General features: G+C 34.9%; 1 protein-coding gene across 2 annotated transcripts; it reads left to right on the top strand.

The window, feature by feature from the left end:
- On the top strand, positions 1-19,343 carry LOC127864807 (uncharacterized protein CXorf58-like). Of its 2 annotated transcripts, XM_052404691.1 has the most exons (12): positions 1-163; positions 7,804-7,955; positions 8,306-8,502; positions 8,882-8,981; positions 9,405-9,499; positions 9,679-9,790; positions 10,404-10,535; positions 10,846-10,921; positions 11,306-11,459; positions 12,852-12,981; positions 13,912-13,959; positions 18,675-19,343. In XM_052404691.1, exons 1-12 carry the CDS (start codon positions 160-162, stop codon positions 18,879-18,881), a joined length of 1,407 nt encoding a protein of 468 aa, XP_052260651.1. In that variant the 5' UTR covers positions 1-159; the 3' UTR covers positions 18,882-19,343. The 2 variants fall into 2 exon arrangements, with proteins under 2 accessions (XP_052260651.1, XP_052260652.1); XM_052404692.1 differs by lacking the exon at positions 13,912-13,959.
- The last annotated feature ends 1,772 nt before the right edge of the window (positions 19,344-21,115 follow it).

The raw sequence follows: 21,115 nt of genomic DNA, 5'->3' as shown, positions 1-21,115 counted from the left end.
CGCGCGCTGGATGCTGGGAAAATTGGCCATTGTTTACAGTGGAGACGGAATTTCTGTGTTTATTTCTAGCTGTGACCTGGCAAAAATGGAGTAGAATTAAAAGACATGTTGGCATGATTTGTCGGTAGCGATCAGTTGGATCGATAACAACAATTAAGAATGGGTAAGTATGCTGCTATAGCATCTCTTGTGGGACCTATAGCTATAATTACTTTTTATTGTGACAGGTGGGTGGGGTAATGTAGAAAAAAATGTGAAAAACTTCATTAAACAATAAACTTGTATTGTTTATAGGAAATTTTTTTAGTTTATGTGAGTATAACAGACTTTCTTATTTGTGAAAAGATTTATAAAATGAATTATCTATTGATAGGGACGTTTTTTTCGACAATTTTGTTTACTTTAGTTTAAGAACGGATGATTTCACATGCTTGCACTCCCAGAAGTTTGTTTTAGTACCAATACTTCGATTAAAAATAAAGACAAATAAAACACAAACGCTCGTGCGCCGTTAAAAATCAATAATCGCCTCAGAGACATTGAGCTGCCAATTCGCACTTCGCAATTTTCGTACTCATTCAGCCGTTTCGTCCTCAGTATTTTGCGGCTCGATTTTTTTTACGGATTTTTTTTTTCAAAATAAAAACCGTTTGGGCAGGACGATTTTCGATGGGCGGGCCGGGATGAGAATCTAGGAATTTATTTTCTATTGCCTATTCCATATATTGTATTGGTCCTCTTAATTAATTTTTTTTACATAAATTACAAACGGAAGCAGACTACTGCACTATTGTAAACACAGCATTTTCATTTATTTTATTTATTTTTTTCCAATTTTAAGAAAATGTTGCATTAAATCAGCATAGATTCTATCATAAGAACTGTGTGCACACATTTCATCAGGTGATATACTCATGCTCTGTGGGAATAATCCCTTCCTGCTTGGACTTTATGTTAATAAATCTCTTTATAGAAATAATATGCCCTTTATTTGATACTTTAAACAAATGGTGAACGTTTGTGTTTAGGAAATTCTTGAGCACTTTTATAAGCCCATTATGCTCAAACAAGAATGACAAATAGAAAAAAACTTGTTAAATTGGCTGTCTCCTAAAGCTCTACTTATTTAAGTACAATTAAAATATTAATATCATAGAGTGAAAAAGTGCAATGATATATTTTTATAGACCCGTTTTCAAAACGGGACGTATTATAAGATCACCCTTGGCGGACGGCAGCGGGTGGCTTCCACAGCAGTGTCTTCTCTCTAATTCAAATAGTTTTCATCTGATCTTCACCAAACTTGGTCAGAAGTTGTTTCTAGACAATATCTTGGTCAAGTTCAAATATGGGTCATGCCAGGTCAAAAACTAGGTCACAGGGTCACCTAGTGCATTTTAAGGATTGAGCATGGTGTCCGCTCTCTAATTGAAGTAGTTTTCATCTGATCTTCACCAAATTTGGTCAGAAGTTGTGTCTAAATGATATTTAGGTCAAGTTTAAATATGGGTCATGCCGGGTCAGGGCCCTCAATTTGTAAAACTCACGGCCAAAATTCACGGCCGCATTCCCCCACCTGAAAAGTATACTTTTTTCCCCTTTTTGGGGGAAAAATTCCCCATTAAAAAAAATATATTTTTTTTAGTAGATAGATGTTTCTCATGATTTTTATATCTCAATTCTATTTTAATTTAATATTGTCAGACAAAGTTAATTATGAAAAAAGCAATGAATAGTGCAAACATGCACAAATGTAATAATTAGAGAGTAAGTAAAAAAAAAATCACCCAAAAAGGGAAACGCCGTGAAAATTCCCATTGCTATGGGTAGCAACCCGCTTCCCCTAATATGGATTGAGGGCCCTGCCAGTTAAAATCTAGGTCATGAGGTCAGTTACTGCATTTCAAGCATTTAGCGTGGTGCCCGCTCTCTAATTGAAGTAGTTTTGATCGATCTTCACCAAAATTTGGTCAGAAGTTGTAGGTCAAGTTCAAATATGGGTCATGCCGACCAGGTCAAAATCTAGGTCACTAAGTGCAATTTAAGCATTAAGCATGGTGTCCGCTCTTAAATTGAAGTAGTTTTTATCCGATCTTCACCAAATTTGGTCAGAAGTTGTGTCTAGATGATATATAGGTCAAGTTCAAATATAGGTCATGCTGGGTCAAAAAATAGGTCCAAATATGATCTTGCAACTTGAATTGTAAAATTATGTGTTGCTTAATTTTCAAAAATGTATCATTTTGCCACTCAAATGGTAAAGTTATCAAGTTGTCCAAAACCTTCAAACAGGCGTATCTTGTGACAGTTTGGCACTCTTGTTAACAATTATATTTAAATAAACGTTCAAATATTTTGCATTATATGAAGCCCGGTCATATAAGTATCTGTTTGTGAAGTATTTGTAGCATGTTACATGGATATAACTTATACTGACACCATTTAAATGTATTTATTATTTACTTTTGCCAATTTCAAACCAAGACAATTAAGTCAGCTTAGCTAGATGCTATTTTTCTGTACGTGATAATACCCAGTTATAAATACATATATCTGGAGGTATTCCATCCTATTATATTTTGTTTATGCCCGTTTGTTTGTTTGTTCGAAGAAAACCCGAGGTATTGTCATAGCCTCCTCGTCGTCCGCCGTCCGGGCATCGTGCTTAAACCTTTACATTGGCTCTAAAAGTGCTTCCACCTACAACTTTGAAACTTCATATGTACATGCACCTAAGTCCTTGATGACTTCTACACGCAACACCCATTTTTGGGTCACTAGGTCAAAGGTCAAGGTCACTGTCACAGTGTGACCTCTAATGTAAAACTTTCACTTTGCCTCTAACATCACAGTGCTTCCACCTACAGCTTTGAAACTTCATATGTACATGCACCTTGATGAGTTCTACACGCCACACCCATTTTTGGGTCACTAGGTCAAAGTCAATGTGACCTCTAATATAAAACTAAAACTTTGCCTCTAACATCACATTGCTTCCATCTACAACTTTGAAACTTTTTTCATATGTACACGCACCTTGATGACTTCTACACGCCACACCCATTTTGGGTCACTAGGTCAAAGGTCAAGGTCACTGTGACATCTGAAAAAAAATTCTGACAAGCTTTTGCAGCCGAGCGTGTCACCCGTTATGCGGTGCTCTTGTTATAATCATTATTCTGATTCATGTTCATTTTGATGAGGTTGATTGTTTGTATTGTAAAAAGTTTTTATTGACATGATCCATTGGTTATCCACTTATCATCATATCTATTATTGTCATCATATAATGTATTATTATCGCAAATTAATTTCTTATTAATTCTGAATGGGAATAACGCCACAAAAAACATTACAAGTTGTTGCTCTTTAATCCCGCTTACTACACCCTGGGACATTAATGATAATAGTTTTTCTCTTCAGCTGACAACTCCAAAAGGCAATAGCCTCTAGGGTTGTTTCAGATAACACAACTGTAATATTTGAGACAAAAGTCAATCCATGTAATTTTGGGAATTTTTTAAAAATGCAGTCATAAGTCTACCCGCTCATAAGTCGGAGGGTAAAAAATGATACGAAAATCGGAGATTTTGAATATGTCCAAGTCATAAGTCGAGTCAGAAATTGTCCGTGAAATAATTTCATAAACAGACGCAATTTTAAATGTACGGGCAGTTTTTATTCTATACATAGACCATGAGGTCAATATAGCACTGTGGGACGTAGACACGTGTATTATGTACTTTGTTAAATATAATACATACGAATCAATATATATTTAGGAAATCGAAAATAATATATGAAAATATAGACAAGCAAATCATAATGAACCACATAAAAACAAAAAAATACAACATATGAACCCAGAACTTATATACATGTACATCGTAATTTACACATCAACGACATATGAAACACCAACCTCGCATTCAGCAGCACTATTATTAATTGATTGCTCTGCATTTTCTATCAAGCGTATTTTAAACATTGTCATACGCATGACGTTGGCGTTTTCAAGGCATTTTCACAAATCAAATGTGTTAGTCAAATTAATAAATTATTATTATAAAGTTTGCACTACATTGTCCACGCTAGTAATAATCCACAAACTTATAATCCGATGGCACACTGTGATCACTGTAATCAAATCTTTGTACTTTTAATCTGATTTTAATTTTAATCAAAACAATTGCTTTGTTCCTCGGTAAACACGTTTTTATGACAATGATTGACATAACCAATAGACCGCTAACTCCACCTTTGTTCTACATAACAGTTTCAAAGGCGGAGCTATGCACGTGCTCAAACATAATTGGACGATTGCCAGTGAATAACAAACTCGCGATCGGTTAAACATGTCGCTTCACAAATTAAAGAAATTTTATCGGCGAGAAGGGTGATGCTTTATGGCTTCTTGACAGGAAGCGGCTTTCCTTTGATGACGTCAAACTGTCAATTGACCAGTCGCCAACTCCGCCCACATTTTGTCGATCAGCCAATCAGATATCGATTTTTCACACACCCCTCAGCAACGCTTATCTGGCCGCCATTTTGTCCGACAAACAAAGCGTGTTGTACATATGGAATGGACGTAATTTTTAAGAGTTTACACAGATTTTATATCAAATGCATGATCATTACTGTTCGATCATTATTCAAAATTGTAGGTGCTATACATACTTTATAAAAGGTTATTATTTTATCTTTATTTCTTGAACATATGAACGAGTAATGAGAAAACAAACACAACTAGAAATGGCGCGGCAGAGGCCGACGCGTATCCCCACGCCGAATGTTTGACCTAGGTGTGCCCCAGGGTTGGTAATGGGGCCATGCATAGCTGAGATTGACCGTATTGTCATAAGAGAAGTTCATCATCAATTAGAAGTGAATTGGTGTAGAAATGAAGAAGTTATAGTAAAAGGCAATTTTGGGTGGGTGTGACATATGTGGGCAGGGCGCCCCAGGGTTGGCAATTGTGCCATGCATAGTTGAGATTGACCGTATTGTCATAAGAGAAGTTCAGTATCAATTTGAAGTGAATCGGTGTAGAAAAGAAGAAATTATAGTAAAAGGCAATTTTGGGCGGGTGTGGTCTATTTGGGCGGGGCCCCAGGGTTGGTAATGGGGCCACGCATAGTTGAGATTGACCGTATTGTCATAAGAGAGGTTCAGTATCAATTTGAAGTGAATCGGTGTAGAAATGAAGAAATTATAGTAAAAGGCAATTTTGGGTGGGTGTGGTCTATGTGGGCGGGGCGCCCCAGGGTTGGTAATGGGGCCATGCATAGTTGAGATTGACTGTATTGTCATAAGAGAAGTTCAATATCAATTTGAAGTGAAACGGTGTAGAAATGAAGAAATTATAGTAAAGGCAATTTTGGGTGGGTGTGGTCTATGTGGGCGGGGCCCCAGGGTTGGTTATGGGGCCATGAATAGTTGAAATTGACCCTAATGTCATAAGAGAAGTTCAGTATCAATTTGAAGTGAATCCGTGTAGAAATGAAAAAATTATAGTAAATGGAATTTTTTGGTGGTTGTGGCCTATGTGGGCGGGCGCCCCAGGGTTGGGATTGGGGCCATGCATAGTTGAGATTGACCCTAATGTCATAACAAAAGTTCAGTATCAATTTGAAGTGAATCCGTGTAGAAATGAAAAAATTATAGTAAATGGAAATTTTTGGTGGGTGTGGCCTATGTGGGCGGGGCGCTCCAGGGTTGGGAATGGGGCCATGCATGGTTGAGATTGACCGTATTGTCATAAGAGAGGTCCAGTATCAATTTGAAGTGAATCGGTGTAGAAATAAAGAAGTAAATGTAAAATAACCTAAAAAAATGAGTGATAATTTCTGACGCGGCCCCACCCCAACCGCTATAACTTTTGACCCAGGGGTCAGATCAAAATTCCAAATAGTGCAGGGTCGCACATATGCTCATAGCTACCATGTGTTCAAGTTTCAAGGTTCTAGTGCTTTTAGTGTAGGAGGAGATAGTGGCCAGGACGGACGGACAGACAGACAGACGGACGGACGGACGGACGGCGGAGATAACCACAATATCCCCACCTTTTTTTCAAAAAGCGTGGGGATAATAAATAGTTTAACCACACCAGGTGTGTGTTCTATAAAACGTGTTATACCGTTTGATGCACAATAATATTAAGCAGTTTGGGCAACATAATAATTGCCACACGTGCTTATTAATCTCAGCGTAATTGTCGATGATTAATAAATAACAGTATGTTGCGTGGATCTCAGAATGAAGGAACATTAAGGCATTGTTAGGTACTGTACACAAGAAAAGAAAACTATTTAATTACTTAAATGATTTCCAATTATATATTTATTTTCTGTGGATCATAAACAAGGAAAATCATTATAAATTGTTAACTTAAATATTGTTTTAACTAAAGTAAAAACAACAAAAAGGTGATTTCAACGCGGCTTAGCCAGCTTAAAGCGACTTCAAGTATAAAATGTACGGCTTATAATACAACAACAACATTTCTGATACAACATATATATATTGAAACGGGGAGAAATGTGAAAATTGCAATTAATAATGAGGGCCATCTTGTTATAAATAAGCAAATGCATAATATGCTAAATGTATTCAATTCGAATGTTCGTGAACAGCACCGTAATACCAACATTTCAAGTTTTGATAGTGAAATGTAACAGGTTCGCATTAAACATAAATGAAATAAAATGCATATTAGACTATCTGTTAATGAAACCACGAAATTAGGCCTGTATTAAATTATGGTTACAATCAAAATTTAATTTATATCCAAATAAAAAAAATCGGTGTCTTTTTAAAAATAACACAATAAAACAAAGATCTAAACATTTTAATAAACAAAAAACCCATCATGATATGGATATGTCATTTGCATTTAATAAAAATATTTTCAAAATTATATATGAATAGCCACCGGGTTCACAGTCAGACGGTCGAATACAAGTTCGAAATCAATATGAAATAAATGCTCATTTTTACAACGGATTTTTCATCACCTCCCTATATAATATGTATAAGAAACGTTTCTGATAGTCAGTCTGCCGTTAACTCATTTATTTTGATTACGCCATTTCTCTCTAAAGTTTTTATGATTGTATTAACGTTTTACAGAGCAGTTAAGGTTAGTGTGCGGCTTTAATAATTTGTTTTATAGAAAAGAGCATAATACATCATTACAAATATAGAATTTCCCTCACGTAATCCGCTATAATTGCGACCTGCTTGTCGGAGTTTTCTAATCACTAGACCACGTGACTATGTGGGCGGAGCGATCGATAATTTGGCGACTGGTCAATTCCCACAGCTAAGTTGCCAATTCTCGCTTTACTTTAAAAATGACTCGATCTTTTGTTTACACGTTCAGTTGTAAAAAAACACCTGCTTACATGAAAACTTTGGATTAAATTATGAAAATAAAAATGAGGGAAATTTTGCGGCAAACTGTGGTTATATTAATTGGTAAGTATCAGTTAAAAGAGGAAATTTTGTGTGTCGTATTTCAACAAGTTTATACAACAACAACAACAACTTTAGCCATGTCTTCGGGGATCGATCTTCGTAGAATGTCATCATTATTTTTCATGGACGACCTCATAAGTCGAGACTGTAAATTTAATCAAATTTTTGAGGAAAAAAAAATCTCGACTTATGACTGCATTTTTACGGTAACATTGGCTATCAGATCTCATGTGGCTTAGTCATTTTTATCTGCTTATTTTGATGTATTAAAGGGAATATAAATGGTACACTCACATAAACAGTTCTGTTACAAATTAATTGCAGATTCTCCAGAAAGTAAAAATGCAGATGCAAAGAGTGCAACTAGCAAAACATCCATCAATGTGAAACTTCCATCAGCCCAAAATGTTGAAGAACAGTGGAAGAAGGCCCCTAGCCCAGGGGCTGTGCGGCGAAAGGCTCCCACACATCCACAGGTATATCTTCTGGGAAGTTTTCAGAAATTTTTATAACAAACTAAAGGGGAATCTAACATGTCAGACCAAAATCAAAATTGAGAAAAAACACACTGTTTTATCAAGTTAGAATTTGGCTGTGAAAATGTGGTATTTTTCTCTTTCTTAAATTGTTTGCACATCATCATTTGAATTAAAAAAATAAAGATACTCCTAACAAACTTTAGGCAGTACTGTTTTATCAATGGGAAAATTGCTCTGATGGGAAAGTTTGATAGAAAGAACGAGATAAGAAAGAACAAATGTGGGCAACTATTGTCTTAATGGCTTTTTATAACCCTTAATATTTCTGATGACCATCTTAATTTCAGTCCCAATATGATTCTGCTAGGAGGTCTCCCTCAGCCCCTCAACTGACTGGTGAGTTTGTGGCCACACTGGAAGGTCAAGAGTTCGGACAGTATCGCCACTCCACTAACACACCCCTGAGTGACCGGCTAGTCAACAAGGAGCATCGCAGCCCCACCCCTGGGAGACATCTCAGACAACCAGCAGTGTCTGAGGGGGAGTAAGTGTATACCTATGTATCATTTACAATTGCAACATGATACTTGCTGTTTTTTTCTAAGCATCTTGCTGTAGAGAAATAGCATACAATAGTTTTGGTTTAACTGCAGGGTAACAAATGGAAACGAAGTCCCTTTTTAGCAACACACAGTAAAATGTAGCTCTCACTAAAATTGCTAGCTTACTTAACAGATCATGTTGGAACTAAATCATGTTTGCATCTGGTTGTTTTTTTGGCCAATATACAATAATTGATGTTCAGTATTAAAAAAAAAATGGGTTATTTATTGCAAAGGCTCAGATGTTCACATTTCTCATTTCATATCAGAACAATTATATATAAGGCAAGTTAACCATGGCGTCTTACATTACTCCATCAGGATGATACGCCAGGCGGCTGCCTCCATAATTGAGAAGTCCTGGATAGGCTACCGCGACAGACAGATGTTCAAACTGCTCAAGCATGCTGTGTGTGCAGCTGTAAGTGACCAGTAGTCTTGTTTGTTTGTTGTTAAAGTGTCATCTTTGGTATTGTTAGGTCAACACACTTACCGGTAGTTGGAGTAGTCACAATTTGTGTATATTAAATACTGGTTTCATTATTGTCTGTCTTGTGTCATCCATCGTCAACATTTACTTGTGAACACTCTAAAGAGTCCACATTTATTTCCCAAATATTCATGAAACTTAGTTAGAACATATCTCCAAATGATATATTTGCCAAAACTGGGTGAGGTGGGATCAAAAAATATATCACTAGATCAAATTGAAGAAAAAGCTTGTTATATTATAGAAGTCATGTTTAAATGTTTGTTTACACACGTCCATAGTGATTTAACATTTTAAGTACCAAGCAAGTTGATGATTATATTGTTTAACAAATGTCTTCCAAATGTTTTGCAGGAAAACTCTTTGTCAAATGAGATTTTGAGGAAAGTTGCACCGAAAGAAGCTGAATTTATGAATGACAAATGCAGTGAAGTACGAGTTAGATTTAGGTAAGAATTGATGTTTACAATAACTGTGCTAGCTGTTAAGAAGGATGTTTGTTTTTAAAATGTTATTTTTATTTTGAAAGTCATTTTGTGATTATTTGCTCATAATAAGGATTTACTGTATATTGTTTTGAAAATTTTACCCCTTCCATGCCTAAGACTGCTTTAACTTTGTTTTGTAGGTTTGGAGGTGGAGAATTCCCTCCTATGATATTCTTTAAGGTGTTCATCCATTCTGATGGCAAGGGAGTTAAGTACCTCAGTGGAAAAAGAGTTATTAAACCTGCTACTGGGGTAAGCCTTTCTTTTATTGCCTTCACATAATGCACATAATATGCCTGTAAATATATTTGAACTTGAAACCTGGGGATGTTTTTATCATATGGGGATAATTACTGATGACAAAATGCAAACGTGCTTTTAATCATGTTTCAGTAAGTATTACTCAATTCGGTATAATGTTTGTACTTGAAATATCTTGTACTTGTAAAAAACAAAATTTCCATTCACTTTCCTTAGTAAGGCAGACACAAATAAACACCTGTATTGTGTGTCAGAAAATTGCAAAACAAAATGAACGTACATCCTGAAAAACATATTAAGCTTGTCTTGCAGGAGGACATTTTCACTTACATAGTTGAATGTTCAGAACAGACATTCTTGAAACTAAATATACCATCGAAGTAGAGCACTGGCCTACAAATTGGAGTATCACGGGTTTGATCCCCGGCCCGGTCACATGGTTTTTGTGGGAATGGTCATAAAATAATTTCTATGACCTTTCTGACCTGACTGCCCAACTAGAGCTATGCTTTTCGCATATGGCATAAGACCCATTTTCGCATGAAGCAGGTTATATCAGTAAAATACGAGACATGGGTCCTGGAAAACTTAATTCTCTATTTAGGCTGCCGAAGATGCCTTAAAGCTGATGGGGAATCGACAGTTCTACGAGCAGATGCTGCAAGACGCCATGTTTCAGAGGAAATACAAAATTACAGACGAGATTGATGTCACCACCCTCAAGGATTATATGCAGGTACCTAGCTTATTAACTTCTATTTGTATGTGAATAAATGTGACATATTTGTGTTACATATCAGAGTTCCCCAGAAAATGACATATTTTATTGACAGTGGCTAACAAAATAACAATATTTATCAACAAAAATAAATACCAGACAGTTACATGTTTTATTTCTATTAAGTTCAGTTGTTATTTTGTGTCATTTTGTCAGTGCAAATATAGTTGCACAAAGTGTTTTCAAATTGTTTTTTGTTCACTGTTTTCAATAACAAGCAAGCATTCTTTTATGTGAGTCTTCGCACAGTTTTTCTACATATTTGCAGTATCTCACCAATATTGACGAAACTCCAGCAAAAATGGGTGGGAAAGAAAATTACTGGAGAAAACTAACACTGGATGGTAAATAATTCTAAATAAAGAAACTAACATATCTGGGATAAGTTTGGCAGAAGTCTGAATGATCTATCAAAACAAAAACACATCACTTTTGTGACAGTATTTTTAATAAATAAACAAAACATTTAAGTGAATAATAGTTCTTTCTCAGTTATATTTTTTAAGGCTTTATGCCAAGATTCTGTGCTTAAAAAAATATTTTTAATTTGTATAGAATTGTAAATGATATTTAAAGGAAAATGAATATTGCTGTCACGAAGTCCTATACTTTGCTGTATACTATTTTACTTATATTATCAGATGACTGTGTTAATGATAAAAATTTTAATAACTACATCTGGAATTCTTCTTGTTTTAATTTTATGTTTATGTGTTTTCTTGCCTCAGTGTTGCCACGGCACACAGTGTTTTATGATATAATCGACTTCCTGTACAACCATCGCATGACCCCGCGTTTACGAGAGGAAATCCCCCTGCTGATCACTCGACCTATCACACAGGATATTCAGATTCAACACATCAGAGCAGTCTCTGAAATGAGGTATGGAGATGTGAGCTTTGCAAGGTTAAACACAAGCTTTGCTCTGGGAAAACAGGGCTTAATGCATGTGCAGTCCGCAAAGGCTAATAAGGGACGACACTTTCGGCCCTTGCAGGAATTTGCTAAGCAGAGACATTCTTTTAACAAAAAATACACAAAAGGGGAAAGTGTTGTCCTTGATTCAGATTAGCCTGTGCAGACTGCACTCTTCGAGGAGAGTTTGAGCTAACAGGAACATTGAGCCAAGCAACTTTGACATCAGGTTTCCACTTTAAGTTTTCTTTTAACCTCTGCAAGAAAAAAGTTTTATTTGCCAGCATTGTTGTGTGTTTTCCTGTTGGTTTGGAATTTGAGGCTTAAATTGATATTACAATGTGTGGAAAGATGGAATCCTATAATTGATATGAGGTTTTTATTCATTTCCTCACTAATGAAAGATCATATTGGCAACTTGAGACAAAAGGTATATTGGTTTAATTAATGGAAAGGTTAGTGTGAACACATAGAAATGATGTATGTTGGCCTAAAAATGAAGCAAGTGTGTAAAAATTCAACTTGCCAGCTCGAATTGGCAATTAAACTTTTCTCTGAGTGAAAAGAATATATGAAATATGTACCCAATCGGGCGACCCAATTTTCAGATCAGTCAGCCCCTTTATTTTGTAACAGTTGTTTTTCTGGAAATGACCTCAGAGAAAAGTCATGTATTGCTTAGAGTAACAGTTTTCTGTGAAAAAAGAAACTAAGGGTGACAACAAAGTAAGGGTGATATGATTTTGTCAGATGGTAGCCCAGAAGAGTGAGTGGTTTGATTGTGGCCCAGAAGGGTGAGTGGTTTTTACTTGATTTTTACACACACACTGAAGCCATTGGTTGTCTGTCAGTTGGCTGGTTGGCAAGTTTACTCATGAATATATAATAATAAATGGTTGGATTTGCATCAATATTAGAAATAAGGTCTTGTTATACATTCAATGCAAAGAGGTGTAGGGCTATAGAAATGTCAGGCGTACTTGCATGCATGGGTGTGATTGAGCGTTAGTGCGTGCACGTTTGCTTGCTTCCGTCAATCATGCTTATTGCCCTTGTTCAATATTATTCATATTATAATCTTTTTTGTGCATCAACACGTACATTTTCCATTTGATTTTTGTCAATAGTTTTCTTTAAGATTCTATCGCAAATCTTACTGTACCCATTCGAAAACAGTGCTCTTATGACTGGGGATGTATCTGCAACAGCTTGGTATTGTTTGGTAAGAAAAGCAAAGTGATGTTCTACAAATATTTCTTCAACTTAATAAGTTCACCTGTTAATTCATTTAATCACTTTACAGTCAGTTCCTGAAGCATTTTATATGTTAATAAATTAACATTTTGTTTTTGTCATAAGGAGCCCAGATGTGCCTATGCCGACACCAAAGTCAAAGATGTCAGGCATCACGAGTCAGGTGTCAGGTCGAAGGTCAAAGCAAGCCCGAATTCGAGCCATGAAGATGAGGAAAATGTACGGACTGGATAGGGTAAGGATCACATGATTTTCTGCTTTTTTTTAGCTTTTCTTGTAGTCATTTTAGTCTTAAGATTAAATATAATAATATATTATAATTTATGGGTTCAATGTTCAAATGATGCATTTGCTGTATATTCATATATCAAATACAATATTTTCACAGTTTATACTCAAAATCATAAATGCTGTATTTCAATGTTCTTTTATAACTTATTTTTTTTTCCATAGTATTTTAATTAGGAACACTTTTCATGCTTTAAATACTTACACAATATTTAGAGTGAGTTTCACCTAGACTAGATGCTTGATTTATTAGTTTGTAGTCTGTATTTAGAAGTAAATTGTTTATTTCATAGCTAGTTGCTTTCCATAATTTAAACTAACAAGATGTTTTCATGCATACACATTGTTCTGCTTCCATTTAATACTTACGCTGTTTTCAAGTTAATCATCATGTATTAAAGACCAGAGTTGATGATGAAATTTACAAATGAATAAAAAGAAAATGGCTCACTATTGCCACCATGAATTATTAGAATTGTTCATCTATGAACCTAGTTTATGTTAAAACCATAATTGCAGCTCACCAATTTTGGATAATTACCGTTGAATATATTGAGTAGCTACTTAAATATTTAATTTTGTATGTGGTAAACAAGCTGGTTTCATAGGACTGAATATTTCATTATTAATCACTTGCCTAATTGCTTAAGCTTTAGTTATTATCAATAATATAAGATTATAAAGAAATATTTAATATAAGCTGTTCTGGTTGTATTTACCGTTGTAAATAAACAGGTTAATGGAAATCTAAATATGGTCACAAGATTTGGAATTAACATTATTTAAAGCTTAATATATATTGTTTACAATGTCTTTTATCATCTCAAAAAATAAAATACCTTCTAAACATTGTATGTTATTTCCATTTCTTGATTAGCACGAATCTAGCCTCATGGTTAGAATCCCATTGTTGGGATTGCAAGAGGTAAGAATGTACAGCACCCTTGACAAGGGTAGATCTCTCAGTCTGGCATTTACTGCAGAAAAAAGATCTCATTTAAAAGCAAAGGTTAACCCATTTGAAATACTGTGTTGTTTCTACATTCATCCACTTTTCTGAAGTCTCTTATTTCATTATTCAATCATTTGCATGTGTGCATGCTTTGGGTCTGCTTCAGTATTTCCGTCTGTCACGCTAGGCTATGTATGCAACTCCTCATACATTTTGTTTGCAATTTCGTCAAACTCTTACCGAATAATCATCTGTGCTGAGAGCGTATTGTTAAGCTTAAACAATTGTGTTTTTAGCTCGACTGTTTTCGGAGAAACCCGAGGTATTGTCATAGCCAGCACGTCATGTCGTGTCCTGTCTTTCCGCTGTCTTGCGTCTGCCGTGCTAAAACCATAACATTGACTCTAAAGGCAAAGTGCTTCCACCTACAACTTTGAAACCTCATATGTAGATGCACCTTGATGAGTTCTACATGCCACACCCATTTTTGGGTCACTAGGTCAAAGGTCAAGGTCACTGTGACCTCTAAAAAAATAAAAATAATAATAATTCTTACAAGCTTTTATTTATTCAAAACTGCACCCGCAGCCAAGCGTTGGCACCCATTATGCGGTGCTCTTGTTTGATAGGAATTATTGCAAATTTTTTAACATGCCTTACTGAAGAATTAAATCACAAATTCCTTCTGTACCCTTTGAACAACATGTGGTATGGGATACTCTATCCATCAAATGTTCTTGTTTTTTTTTGTTGAATCCCTACATTTACATACATATTAAGAGTTACTTCCAAACCTTCTCAAGAGTGCTGTGTCTACAATGGACTGTGTTGGGGAAATGTGACTTTCATACATGTACTTTATGGAACTTCTGGTGTCAAAGCAACCCACTCATCAATTTACTTTGATATATTAAATTGGTTTTGTTGTTTTCAGCTGTTCAAAAAAAAAGTTTGATATATTAAAAATATTTTGACAAATATTTTCAGATTAACATAGATGTATTATATAATCCTGTTCCCCATAAGAAGCAAAGTGAAAATGGCTTTTGCAAAGAGCATAAAACCAGAACAGCCTGCGAGTAACTGCAGTCTGTTCAGGTTTTATGCTGTTTGCACCTCACCAATAACTTAGGGTTGGAAATGAAACTTTTCAAACTTGAATTTAGTAAGAAATGTCTAAAATAAAACTTTCTAAGGGCCTACAAATGCGTCAAAATATATATCTAAGTGGTAAAGGGTTAATACTATTTTGTTAATATTGTTTATATCTTTATTTCTATACTTGTGTAAATAGTTCTTCTAATTATACATATTTCCTGCAATGCCTTACCTTTTTCTCAATGTTTTTCTTCTTCCTATTTTATTGTTGATAACATATTCTATTAGCCACACACTTTCCTCTGACCTTGAAATGAAATACATGTTAGTCAATAAATATAGATGCAATTTGAAAGTGTGCATGTAACCACCAGATATATTCTGATTGGCATAGATAAAATATGTTTCTTATTTATACTTAAATTTACTATGCCAAATAAGTTGTGTGGCTTTAAACACTAAATATCCAATATGATGACTGACCTTTAATTACTGAAAACATTATTATAATTTCCTGAAGTTGCTTTTTTTAGCGATCATTTAATCAGTATTTGGGCTGTATGTTGTTCACCATTTTTGGTGAGTTCAAGTATTGTATTTTTATGTGAATCTTTTGTTGTAAGTGTGTAATTAATATGTGTGCATATTTTATACATATTATCTATATCGTATATATATATTGTAATATATGACTGTGAACTTTAAATGTTGGAAGTGTTGTTAACTATTGGTATTAAAAAAAATCAGGGTCATATTATTTTAGTAGCATAGTCTATCAGGAATTTGCGTTGTGTTAATCAACATCAAATCCTTCTAATTTTTATTTCCTCTTATTATTAATGCCTCACAATTGGAATGCCCCAAAAGTATTTTAAGCAAGAAATACCTTTTTAAAAGATATATGGCTTTGATTTTGGCTGGTGTTGGTGAAAGATATTCATTTATATCAATGAGCTCAAAGATAGTAATTCAATGCCCTTAAAAATTGCTCATTTCTTAGCTGCATCACACCCAAATCAATTACAGGGTTTAAAGATTTCATGGCTTATTTCACATAAGTAGATATTACTGATCATATATATATGGCCCATTACACAGTATATATAGTATATAACATTTATTTTATGCTTTCAGATGGTTTATAGAGAAATATCAGTGAAATAAAATTGGTATTCCACTGTTTTAAACAGTGAAAAATAACAGTGAAAAATATCGATATTTTTCACTGTTTTACTGTAAATTTCGTCGAAAAAATGACGTCATTATTCCAGTTAAATTATCCAGTTAAACTCATTTACAATGCAAATAAACAGTGAAAAAAGCATAAAATAAAAAGAAATTTGTTGGATTCGATGGAATATCGATTTTATTTCACTCGTGACTATAGAAAATGTATATTTTCATTCGTGGCTTTGCTACTCGTGAAAATATTGTCTTCTATGATCACTCATGAAATAAAATCGATATTCCACCGAATCCAACAAATATCCTCTATATATAGAGATATAGAACAGAAATACAAAAGAAGAATGGAAAAGAAAGAAAATTATATCAGTAAACCTGCCACACACGAATCATCAATACATATTTGAAATAATTATAGGCGCATTCTTTTAACAGACCTGTTTTTGTGGTCTTCAGGACATTGTTATTTAATCTAATAATGGCGTTGAATAAATAAGTCACTATGGTGTAATAGTTCTTATTAAATCACTCAAAAATAGTATTCATGGGACTGATGAAAACACATTAATAATCTGTTATTGGCATTATTGACATACCAAATATATATATAGGATCTTGCATGAGTGGTCGTTTTATATTGAATTTATTAAAAAGTCATCTACATGTGTAATTAAGATAAAAACAAGGCTTGCCGAGTTTTTATCTTTATTTACCGGTAGATGACAAGTTTAATAAATTCAATGCAAAATGACCACAAATCTAAGATTCTATTTATAACATGACCAACAAATTTTATTTTTATTTTATGCTCTTTTCACCGTTTATTTACATTGTAAAAGATTTTAACTGAAGAAATTCGCTGGAATAATGACGTCATTTCGTCAAAAAATATGACATCATTTAACAGTTATATAACTAGTGTAATAACACCCGCATAATAAACAAAATTGAGCATTACGTTATTTCACTCCTGGAGCGTAGGTCATGTTATATCTTCATTTACAATATTTCTGGTCATAATAATTCCAGTGCCCCTATTTAGCGTGAAAGTGTTTATATACTGATTCTTTTACTGACTGCGAACCAACCTTGATACCTTGCGGGATGGAATGCATTCATATAAAGAGAGGTTTGGATTCCACTTCTGGAATTATAGGCTTGTTTAAACTTAATGCTGTAACATTTTTATGTCCCCCACTATAGTAGTGAGGGACATATTGTTTTTGCCCTGTCTGTTGGTTGGTCTGTTGGTTGGTTGGTTGGTTTGCGCCAACTTTAACATTTGCAATAACTTTTGCAATATTGAAGATAGCAACTTGATATTTGGCATGCATATGTATCTCATGGAGCTGCACATTTTGAATGGTGAAAGGTCAAGGTCATCCTTCAAGGTCAAAGGTCAAATATATGGGTCAAAATCGCTCATTTTATGTACACTTCTGCAGTATTTCAATATTCAAGATAGCAACTTGATGTTTGGCATGCATGTGTATCTCATGGAGCTGCACATTTTGAGTGGTGGACGGTTAAGGTCAAGGTCATCCTTCAAGGTCAGATGTCAAATATATGTGGCCAAAATCGCTCATTTTATGAGTACTTTTGCAATTTTGAAGATAGCAACTTGATATTTGGCATGCATGTGTATCTCATGAAGCTGCACATTTTGAGTGGTGAACGGTCAAGGTCAAGGTCATCCTTCAAGGTCAGAGGTCAAATATATGTGGCCCAAATCGCTAATTTTATGATAACTTTTGCAATATTGAAGATAGCAACTTGATATTTGGCATGCATGTGTATCTCATGGAGCTGCACATTTTTAGTGGTGAAAGGTCAAGGTCATCCTTCAAGGTCAAATATATGGATCAAAATTGTTCATGTAATGTCACTTCTGCAATATTGAAGCTAGCAATTTTATATTTGAAATGCATGTGTATCTCATGGAACTGCACATTTTGAGTGGTGAAGGGTCAAGGTCAAGGTCATCCTACAAGGTCAAACGTCATATAGGGGGACATTGTGTTTCACAAGCACATCTTGTTAAAAGTCAATTTTGAAAACAAAAATATTTTGGCTACAACGAATACCCGGTATCTGGATAAACTAGAACTACAATACTCATATGATGTAAAATACACTAGTGCACAAAATGCAATTTGGAAGTAATTACTAAATATAAGAACATAACTTAATATGAGTAGAAATGCTCTGGCCCTGACAATCTGCAACATATAAAGGGTTACACACAAACTGTATTGATGTCGATTTTGAAAGTGAAATTGTGGTATTTAGACTTTTTATTGGAGACAAATGTATGGGTTTTAATTAGCTTAGTCATGTAAGATTCAATATTTACAGTTTCATTAGATGATATAACGGCTATTTACAATAGTCTGTTCATTTTTCAGGATGAAATGTTGGACTCCCGTGGGCAGACTGCAGTGTCCGAGGAGCCCGAGGACTATTTCGACAAATATGGGATCACAGGGGAATACGGGGAGGAGGGCGACCAATGGGAGAGGGAGGCCAAGAAACTGTACGAGTGGACGCAGGAACTCTCCTTCAACGATGATCTTATTGGAACGCCTAGACTGATATCTGGAAATATCTCTTGAAATCGGCTTGGGAAGTTTCATAGTGTAATGAACATTTGCTGTGATGAACTTCTATTGCCTTTCAGCATTGGTGGAGATCATTTTATGGATGCATTTTAAGTCTGTGTTGTTGGTTGTTGTGCATAAAGGTAGCTATTTCAGCGGCACTTTTTGCGTATGTTATAAAGTACTTATTTGATAAAGTTGTTTATTAAATTAATGTAATTTATTATTTTATATGTGCTTGTTTTTTATTTGTATATGGTGCAAATGCAAAATATTTCACTTTCTTGAGTTTTTTTGTGTTATTAAGCCAAACATTGTTACATGTTTATTAAACTTGCTTATTTTGAGCTACCTGATGTGTGGAAGTCCCAACTTAACACCTGAACTTGCTTAAATCAAACTTGCTTATATGTCAAAGTGGAAGCTCATTCTCGACCTAACACCTTCTTATTTAAAAAATAAAATTGTTGTATTGAAGATTCAACTCGAATTACCTGTTATGTCAAAGTCATTAGTTTTCTGATCTCAAGGCAAAAGTGCTTATTTAAAGTTTAAATGTTCAGAGCTACCTAATGAGTGAGTAGTTAACATATTAACACCTCTTTCGTTTGAATTGAAACCAATGTTTGTGTTATTCAATTGATTCTTTTGATTAAGTCAGCTCACTTTTACTCACTGACAAATTTTTCAATATGTATATTGAGTTTTATACTTATAAAAAGTCTATGTGCAGATATTTCAAACAACAGATATCTTGATTACATTTATGAATACCCAGCGGCTTTGAGATAACGATTTTTTAGGTATATATTAAATGGTTATGAAGGATGATTAGCTTGTTCCCCAGTCAGAGCTTTTATATAATATATAACAACAGAAAATATAACATCAGTAGTTGGTTTCAATTGTACCAAACACATACTCTTCATTTATTGAAAACTCCCTCTAAATTAAAGGAATTTATGCAAAACTGAAAAATTGACTGCAAAGAATGTTGTTTCTTTAACTTCTTGATCATCGAACAGTCTTAACATTCATGAAACGTATACAATGATTGCTAAATAATAAACTATTGATGTTGCCCATCAAAGCCGATAGTAACCCCTAAAAATTAATGATTGCAAAATGATTGGCCATTTAAAAGTAAATGATGGCCTATCAAAGCACAATGACGCTGGCAATGACTCGTGAAACAAATGACAGCCAATAAAGACCAATGGAAACCAAGGATGGCCCATGAACGCCAATGGAAACCAAGGATGGCCCATGAACGCCAATGAAAACCAAGGATGGCCCATGAACGCCAATGGAAACCAAGGATGGCTCATGAACGCCAATGGAAACTAAGGATGGCCCATGAAAGCCAATGGAAACCAAGGATGGCTCATGAAAGCCAATGGAAACCAAGGATGGCCCATGAAAGCCAATGATGACCAATGGAAACCAAGGATGGTCCATTAATGCCAATGGAAACCAAGGATGGACCATGAAAGCCAATGATGACCAATGGAAACCAAGGATGGCCCATGAAAGCCAATGATGGCCAATGGAAACCAAGGATGGTCCATGAAAGCCAATGATGACCAATGGAAACCAAGGATGGTCCATTAATGCCAATGGAAACCAAGGATGGTCCATGAATGCCAATGATGACCAATGGAAACCAAGGATGGCCCATGAAAGCCAATGAAGACCAATGGAAACCAAGAATGGTCCATGAATGCCATTGATGACCAATGGAAACCAAGGATGGCCCATGATACCCAATTATAGCATATGAAAACAAACAATTTCTCTTGGCAGCCATGGATTGCTTGTGAATGCAAATATTTGCTCATGGAAGCAAATGATTGCTCATGAAAATCAATGGAGACCAAGGAAAGCCAATGAGTTCCTATGATAGCGCATAAAATCGGTCTCAGTTGTCTTATAACGCTATTGACATATCGCATGGGTGCACACAATGACCACATCAATGTAGACATTGGTTTGTTACATGATTTGGGTTTGGGAAAAAAAACTAGTTTACGAGAGAAACATGGTAAATGTTATCAGCAAGTGCGTTTTGTTTTATATTTACAAGTTTACTGTCCTTTCAAAGACTTATAATGGTACATGGACCTTATTACCAAACCTACTAAGGGACAGTGCCCTCGCTACTTCACTGCACATTTTGCAGACTGACGAGCAAATAAATCTGAAATATGGTGCTAATTCAGTGGCTCTAACGTATTACTAATACTAATATC

This window comes from Dreissena polymorpha, chromosome 1 (assembly GCF_020536995.1).
Source record: "Dreissena polymorpha isolate Duluth1 chromosome 1, UMN_Dpol_1.0, whole genome shotgun sequence".
NCBI lineage: Eukaryota > Metazoa > Mollusca > Bivalvia > Myida > Dreissenidae > Dreissena > Dreissena polymorpha.
This window is presented reverse-complemented; position numbering and strand designations above follow the sequence as displayed.